We start from the raw sequence: 9,122 nt of genomic DNA on the forward strand, positions 1-9,122 counted from the left end.
TAGTTTAGAAAAGGTGATAATTATTTATTATATATACTGATTTAATAAATTTTTTTAATCTATTTAAATTAGTTAATTAATTTTTATATTAATAACTAAAAATAACAGTATGTATAATAAGGATGGGATGGAACGCAATGAGCACTCCCAACGCAAGTACCTTGCTGGAGGCCCAAGCCCACATTTTTGTGCTTCACCTGGGTATTTATTTATGAGTAATTTTTCTTTTTTCTTTTTAATAAAAATCAATATCAAGTAGGAGCCTTTTACCCATTTGTTTGAATAGCCATTGTAAAAATACTTTTCTTAATTCCAGAAAATATTAGAATATTATTTCTAAATATACCTGGTTAATAATTTTTTTTTCTTAACCCTTATTAAATGATCATTTGTACATTTATTTTGGGATACAATAAAAAGATAAGCAATTTTTCGGCCTTTGTGAACTCGGCAACTGAGTATTGCATTAATGGACTGATTAAGAAAAGATGATAATTTGACCATGTCAAATAAGTTTTTTCAATAAATAACTAGATTTTTATCCAAAATGAATCAGTGGACCTTACCTTGAAACTCTAGAGACCAAGATTTAGCATCAAAATAATCAACAAAACTATACTGTCTTCACTCTTTAATATAAGACCTTATTTGACTTTTATTTTGATCCTAAATATAATACTCCAATCCATTTTGTCTCTTATATTTATGTATTTTTCTAAATGTAGTCTTTTTAACAATAGTAGTTCTAGTTAATACACTTGATTAGTAAGGATATTTTAGGAAAGACAACACCTATTTATTACAAATAACTAACTTAATTTCTTTTCTTAATCTTTTCAAATTAGTCAACTAACTCTTATAATTAGGACCGAAAGTAGTATTAAAGAAGTAAACTAATGAAATTGATTGGATGCGCAGGGCGACTGAAGCACTGCTGATTTATGAAGTGTATGAAAATTTGCATCGAGCTATTGTATGCAAACAAGTTATCAGTATCCATATTATTTTCATATGCAGGTTCGTTTCTCCATTCTCCTGCAGGGAGAGCTCATTAAAAAGAGGAAATCCATTCATTTGAAGCTTACACAACCCCTTCCCATGAAAACCCAAAACCCCATTTTCAGCCACCCAACTCTACAAATCCTAGAAAGATGCCATACTCTTGCCACCTTAAAGCAAGTTCATGCCCATATGCACACAATTGGTCTCGCCCTCCATACATATCCTCTCAGTCGTCTTCTTATTCAATCCTCCAAGCTTTCCTTAACCTATGCTCTTCACATCTTCAGAAACATCCCAAATCCAACAATCTTCCTCTTTAACACTCTCATTTCTTCCCTCACCAATTATCATAGTGAACATGCCCACATAGCCTTCTCACTTTATAATCAAATACTCCTCCGTAATAAAACCACCCTAAGACCCAATAGTTTCACTTTTCCATCCCTCTTCAAGGCCTGTGCCTCTGACGGATGGCTCCATTGTGGCCATCCCCTCCATACCCATGTCTTCAAGTTCCTTGAGCCCCCATCTGATCACTTTGTCCAAGCCTCTCTGGTCAATTTCTATGCTAAATGTGGCAAATTAAGCCAGTGTAGGTATCTGTTCAATCAAATCAGTGAACCTGACCTGGCCATGTGGAATACTTTATTAGCTGCGTACACACGTAGTGCTAGCTTTGAAGATGCTGATATGTATTTAGAGGTGCTGCATGGGTTCAGTGAGATGCAGGAGTCTCAAATACGGCCTAATGAAGTTACACTTGTGGCTTTAATTGGAGCTTGTTCTAATTTAGGTGCTCTTAGTCAAGGTGTGTGGGCACATGCTTATGTCTTAAGGAACAATATTGTGGTCAACCGATTTGTGGGTACTGCATTAGTTGACTTGTATTCCAAATGTGGATTCGTGAACCTTGCCTATCAGGTGTTTGATAAATTGCCTGAAAGGGACACATTTTGTTATAATGCTATGATTGGTGGGTTTGCGGCTCATGGTCAAGGGCATCAGGCACTTGAACTTTATGAAAAGATGAAGCCCGAGGGTTTAGTTCCTGATAGTGCAACCATTGTAGTTACTTTGTTTGCTTGTTCTCATGTTGGATTGGTGGAGGAAGGCTGTAAAATATTTGAGTCCATGAAGAAGGCTCACGGTATCGAGCCAAAGCTTGAGCATTACGGCTGCCTAGTTGATCTTCTTGGTCGAGCAGGACGTCTAAAAGAGGCAGAGAATATGGTGCGGAAAATGCCCGTAAAGCCAAATGCAATAATGTGGAGGGCTTTACTTGGGGCAGCAAGACTTCATGGAAATATAGAGATAGGTGAAGTTGCACTCAAACACTTGATGCAATTAGAACCAGAAACTAGTGGAAACTATGTGCTTCTGTCCAATATGTATGCTAATTTCAATAGGTGGGATGACGTGAAGAGAGTGAGAACTCTAATGAAACATCAAGGGGTTAACAAAATTCCTGGATTTAGCTTAGTTGAGATTGGCGGGGCCATGCACAAGTTTCTCACATGTGATAAAACTCATCCATTTTCTAAGGAGATATATTTGAAGATTGAGGAGATAAACAGAAGGCTACAAGAATATGGTCACAAACCAAGAACATCTCAAGTTTTGTTCGACATGGAAGAAGAAGACAAGGAAGATGCTCTTTCTTACCATAGTGAAAGGCTAGCGATAGCATTTGCTCTTTTAGCAACATCAGATTCAAGTTCTCCTATAAGAATATTGAAAAACCTTCGGGTTTGTGAGGACTGTCATGCTAGCACTAAGCTGATATCGACTATTTATCAGACGACTATTATAGTTAGAGATCGAACTCGCTTTCATCATTTTCAGGATGGAACTTGTTCTTGCAAGGATTACTGGTGATATCTAACAGTTATACCTGTGCAGTGCAGTTTTGTTTGAACAAATTAATATGACATGGCTCGGCCTACCATTGTTATTTAGGGACTATATTCATAGATCAATTGTTAGATAACACATCAAAGTCACACATTTGATGCCTAAATAAGAAAATATATAAGCGTAAAGTGTTTGCTACCAATTTTTGTAAAACCAGAAAGTGATTTCTACCAATTGGCTTAAACTATTTTGGTGTAATAAATAAATCACACTTAAATACCAAACGTTCAATTAAATACGATTTTGGGACTTTATGTATGTTGCAATTTTAGATTGAACTTAATCATATGATCAATTAATGTTTTCCTTTAAACAAATTTTTTGGAATTATGTTTACGATTTTCTCTTGCCAAGACTTTCTAAGTTTCTGTAGGCTAGGTATAACTAGGTCACCTTTCATAACCAGAAAATTTAAGTTTCTGTAGATTTTACGAGTTATATATAACTAGGTTATCTTTTATAATTAGAAAATTTAAGGGAATCTAATTTTGAGGAAGGTTTTTAGGTGCAAAGAATTCACCGACAAAAAATGATTGAGGAAAAAACTTTTGGTTTTACCAAAAATACATATTAAATATAAAGATAAACTAAATAAATATTTAATATGCTACAAATCAACACAATTATTAATATAGGATGAGGAAAAAAAATATTCTTTACAAATTTACATAAATATTTATTATTTGTAAAACTACAAATATTACTGAGAATATGCCTTGCAATGCTAAAGTATGCGGTCTAAATTTCTTGGATTCAGATTTGATTCTAAATTGGGAAAATGCCTAGGAACTTGGATAGATCCAGGCAAAAGAAAGACTCAAATCTCCTCTCGAGTGTTAAACGCAGTGAGATATAAAATTGCCCATTGGCAGACAAAACTTCTATCCCAGACCTCTAGACTTCGCTCATCAAGTTGGCGCTGGCAGATATAAATATACATGTTTTTTCTGGCATCAAGCTACCAAAACACATCTGTGAACAAATTGACCCTTGTTGCATCAATTTCTTTTGGAGATCAACAAATATCAAGAACAAGGCGCATCTTCTTAGAAAAGGGGAAATTCTTAAACCGTGGAGCAAGGAGGCCTAGGATTGAGACCCGCGGCAGTCATGAATAGGGCCCTTCTTGCTAGGAAAGTTTGGAGAGTTTTTAAACATCTGAAGAGCCTTCACTATTAGAATCTTCCTTGAAAATCAAATATATTGATGTCACTAATTTGATTAAGACACCTTACAATGCATCATGGATATGGAAGAGTATTTCTGAGAATGCAGGACTTATAATATCCAAACTGAAGTGGAGAGTTGGAAATGGCCTTTCCATTCCTATGAACCATCAGTTGTGGTGGCCAATGCAACAAGATCTAGCTGTCACATCAAATATTCGATATGTAGCTGATCTTTTCAGTGGCATGGCAATTCTTTTTAGGTTACATTGGTAGGAAGTATTGAAAATAAGAGATTATGATTAGGATTGTGATTGAGAAAATTTATTAAAAGAGTATTTAATATAAGAGATTGTTTGTTATATGGGATTAGCCAAACCCATTATGTGGGATTGGAGAATATCTGAGGGGAAGTGGTATTCTCCAATCCTACCTCTATGAGTTTGCCTAATTCTATATAATAGCAATTACTCATATTCAATATTATTTAATGATTTTTTTCAATTACAATTTCAATCTCAATCTTAGTTTAATGTTTCGTACCAAATTGGACTTTAGAGTAATGTTGAGTGGAACTCATCCTGAGTTTATCAACTTTCTCCCAAGTTCCTCAACTTCAGCCATTCTGTCACTCCTCTCTCTATCATAGATATTTCGAATAAACTGGCATGGCAAAAAAATTCTATGGGGATCTGTAGGTAAAAGATGAAGCATCTTTTTTAATTAATACTGATAATACGGTTCTAGATGATTTCTAGAAATTCATTTGGAAAGAAGATAATTCTATGGCAAGGGAAGAAGATATCTTTGATAGCTACTATCAAAGAGATACAAGGCATACACACACTCTCTTTCAATTAGCATTTTCTCCTCAGGCTAATGTTGATAGCTGCCAATCTCATGTACATCTGTCTTGAGTTATAACTTCCCAAACAATGAAGGTTGGGCTATCATTCTCTATAAATTCAAGACCCAGAATCACTCATTGTCATGGAATTATATGCTCTAACATATCATCATTATAAGAACTTTTATGGAGAATCAAAAATTACAACGGTCATTTTTTTTTTTATTATGTTTCAGAGCTTCCCTTCTTTGAATTCAAAATTCTCAAATGTTTGTGCATTAGAAACTGTAGTCATTAACTATGAGTTGCGTGCAAAAATGTTTCATTAAAATTTCACCCAAGCCTCCTCACTCTGCTAATCTAGTCTGGAAGGATATCTTTTCTTTTTATCTCATGTTAAAAGCTATAAATCTAGAGTAGTTTACCTTCCTTTATTTTTAAAATTTCTTACAAAACTTGCAGGCTGTTATCGTTTGGAACTTTGTAACCCTTTTAATTTTAATATCATTTCGTCCTTTTACCCAAAAAAACAAAAAAGAAAAACATAGAAAGTGTTCAATTTTTTTAATGTCAGTCATTGTGTCATTTTCCAGCATTAGGAACAGTGTTCTGTCAAGTACTCAAGTTAAATATTTTGCACCAACAAAATTATTAAATTATATGATTAGCTATGCCCAATCCCCATAGATCAGGATACACATAACATCCCTCTTCTTTTAGAAGAATCATTTGAAACCATAAATATAAATAATCCAGAATCCAAATCCTCCCCGTCATCGTTATTCTCGTTTGCTCCACTTTTTTACTCTCAGTTCACAGCAGTTGAGTAAACTGTACAAGTTTCAGCGTAAAGTCCAAAAATATTTCATTTGTTGATTCTATTCCATTCCCACATAACATTGAATCGGTGATCTAAATCAGCATCTTCAGTTCATCATCTACTTCAGCCATAGTTTCTTTCTAATAAATACAGCATCTGTGAGGCAAAGCCTGGTTCAACACCAGCTGTCCCACCAACCCCACTGAACTCCACATTGTATTATGCCGTGCAGCTAAATCAGATGCCCAGCGACTGAATTGCTCTCTAGTCCACTCAAATTTGTGGTCATGATTGCGAAATCTACATGACGTAACGAGGATTTTTCATCCAACTCCTCTTCCTGTTCCTGGCTTGCTGGATTAGACCGCTGAAGCACTACATTGTATTCATAATTGGCGTTGAAATGATGAGAATCCTTGGACGAAAAGAACTTAATACAACATCACCAAATAGACATGCTTGGTCTTCTTCCATATGCTCAATGACCTACAATTTCACCAATGATTTGTATAAATTTCAGGCAATCACAATTTCCACAGGGGAAAAAATCATACGTCTAAAACAAGCAGATCAACAAGCAGTACTTACATAATACATGGTTTAATTTAAATTTAAATGGCAACAAGGATACTCCGAGTTGGTAATAAGATATTACAGAACATGCCTAGTGGTAAACTTGAATTTTGTCTCCCACACCGGATAAAGAAAGATCAGATCCCACTATTGACAATCAATCAATCTCTACAGTCTAGAGTTACTAGAATACAAATGCAAGCAAGTAGATGCAGAAAGAAGTAAACTCGGAAGCTGTCACGATTTGCATATTTCCTTATTGCAATTTTCCTCAGTCCAGAGTCGAAACCTTTAGCAGATTGCTTCCTATTGATCCCCACTTATTGAAACAGGTTGAATATTGACAAATTATCTAACAAAGATAATAAAGAGCATAACTAGCATATTTGGTCTCAGTCTTCAAGGTATAATGCTGGGGTCCTGGGTTCAAGTGCTAGTATAAGAAGCAGGAGATAATAAAGAATATATCCTAGGATCAATAACAGTTAACCAACAGACATAGATGAGACGAGTGACAGAGCATAAATAGAAGAGAAGAATTTATGTTATAAAGGGTATCTTTAAATTTGGATGTACAAGTCAATCCAGTAAAAAGTAAAACGGGGAAGGGAGCACCTCTAAGCAAGTGCCAATATCAAATCCATGCAACCTGGAATCAAAACTTGTAATTGAACCTTCATAAAGAATAACAGATTTGATCCCAGCATATGGCACATCATCAAACATCTGAGTTTGTAACTAATTTTGAATTAAGAACCTGCAGGATTCATAGCTATCATAAGAACCTAAGAGCTTAACTTCCCAAAAGGGAAAGGATAGTGGGTACAATAAATCATAATCAAATTCTGCATGGTTGAATAACGTTACAACTTTCACTAAATTATAGCATGAGATATATCACAAGGTGTTATTATTTTACTGTACCAAAAGAAGATGATAACTCCATGATATGACAACGTACTTAATACCTTAGCAGCCCGAGCAAGACCTTTTGGTGAAATATCAACACCAACCATTTTTTCCAGGGAAGTAGGATAATTTAACAATGCTTCCAGCAAACTTCCAGCTCCACATCCAAAATCAACCTATCACCCAGGAGAATATTAAACTCAAGTTTTAGATAAACCATAAAGGAGAAGATAAGAAATTTATGTCTACCAGAGTTGCAGCACACGATTCTATAATGTGATGCACTGCAAACTCCACCCTTTGCTTTGAAAGTGGAGGGCTAAAAAGAGCTTGTTCCATCCTTTCCTCCATGGGTTCTGTTAACTTGGTCAAAGCTATTGCATATTCCATGAAGCAGGGTTCTGGTTAAAAAAAAAAAAAAAGGAGTATAAAATAACTGACAAAATAAGCAACTTCAATCCAATCATTTTTTAGGAGCAAGTCCTGTCCACTTTGCAAGTTCAACATCTTAAAAGCATTTAGTTTTAGGTCAATTGAACCATATCATGATTTAGAAAACCGTCAAGATATTAATAACAGGAGAAATTGACCTTACTAGAAGACACAAAGAAAGAGTTCTGGCTGAATCAGCCGCTGAAGCTAGAATCAATTCGGAAGGAGGTAACTCTGTGGTAAAACAAGCAGACTGGCCAACACACAACTGCATCACAAACCCCCTCAACATCTGTTGTCACAGCACCAACCCCTATCTCAAACTCAAATTCTTCACAAGCTTCAATAAGTTCTTTCAGATTATCACCCTTTACAACCAAAGAAATAGAATACCTTATACATGGTATAGATCCATTGCATGGACAAACACCAGAATCTGACCCTTCAATCTTTAAAGAGCGCATTCCATATGCAGGTCCAGTACACAATGGACGCATGCATCCAAGCATATTAAGCTGAGTATTTCGTACCGATTGACATACAGCAACTCTTTACAATGGTTTTTGAATGAATCTGAATATTGAAGCTGTCTGCAGTATGATATAAAAATCTCAAAAGGAGCGCTACTGTTCTTAAAATACTCATTTAGCCATGATAGAATCTTCAAACAAGCATTCTGTAAGGCATCATTCTGTTTCTTAAACTTGCCCTCCGGGGAACAAACAATAATTAAATCCTCAGACTTAGAAAATTTAATTTAACATCACATTTAAATGTGCATCCTGACACTTCTGATTGCTTTGCACCTGCTTTGACAAGCTCCTCTGACATGTTCAATCTCTTCTGTAGCTGAGCACGCATCCTTCAAGGAAGATCCTGATGATTCAGATGATCCTTTCAAAGGACAGCTTATGGGGGAGAAGACAGGTTCAAGTAGACGGTGCTGACGACAGAACATATAAAGGATATCTCTGGGAAGGGAACCCCTCCAGTTTGCTTTTGTTGTAAATGATGAGGGCAACTCAGCGGCAAATATTGCTTCTCTGGACAATTTATAGATCCCACTTGGTGTCTTACTTATAAGCATCCTGTGATAGCAATGTAGTAATGATTAAACGTTGAAGTTAGTTAATCATGCACAATTATTCAGTGAATAAGGATTGAGATGTGCAAAATTCACATGACAAAATGGGTTAAAATATACGTTAAGTTAAAGACAGAAGAAGACACAAACTCTTAAGGATAATCATCTGAAGATATCAGCTTTCATCACTAGTAACTAGTTAGGTTTCAATAAATATGGCTTAAAATATTATGTGAGAGCCAAGGATTGGTTTTAATTAATATCTTTAACAAGAGAATTTCAATCCTGCAAAATCACAGGGCAAGAAGTTTTGCTTCATACATACGTCAGAAATAGATAGACTGGCACCATCAGCATTTTAAGCATATAAAATAAGCC

The 9,122-nt window shown here is 35.4% G+C and overlaps 1 protein-coding gene and 1 pseudogene across 1 annotated transcript; one reads left to right on the forward strand and one right to left on the reverse strand.

Moving 5' to 3' along the window:
• Positions 1-1,054: 1,054 nt before the first annotated feature.
• LOC114741691 (pentatricopeptide repeat-containing protein At5g43790-like) lies at positions 1,055-2,953 on the forward strand. Its single transcript, XM_028929948.1, has one exon. It carries the CDS (start codon positions 1,099-1,101, stop codon positions 2,875-2,877), a length of 1,779 nt encoding a protein of 592 aa, XP_028785781.1. The 5' UTR covers positions 1,055-1,098; the 3' UTR covers positions 2,878-2,953.
• A 2,916-nt stretch (positions 2,954-5,869) lies between these two features.
• On the reverse strand, positions 5,870-8,750 carry LOC114741700 (small RNA 2'-O-methyltransferase-like; annotated as a pseudogene).
• Positions 8,751-9,122: the final 372 nt, after the last annotated feature.

Source organism: Neltuma alba, unplaced genomic scaffold, assembly GCF_004799145.2.
Source record: "Neltuma alba isolate B1F8T4 unplaced genomic scaffold, ASM479914v2 tig00003470_pilon, whole genome shotgun sequence".
Lineage (NCBI taxonomy): Eukaryota > Viridiplantae > Streptophyta > Magnoliopsida > Fabales > Fabaceae > Neltuma > Neltuma alba.

Coding starts and splice junctions, on each gene's coding strand:
- LOC114741691 (XM_028929948.1), top strand. CDS start 1,099: ATGAAAACCCAAAACCCCATTTTCAGCCACCCAACTCTACAAATCCTA.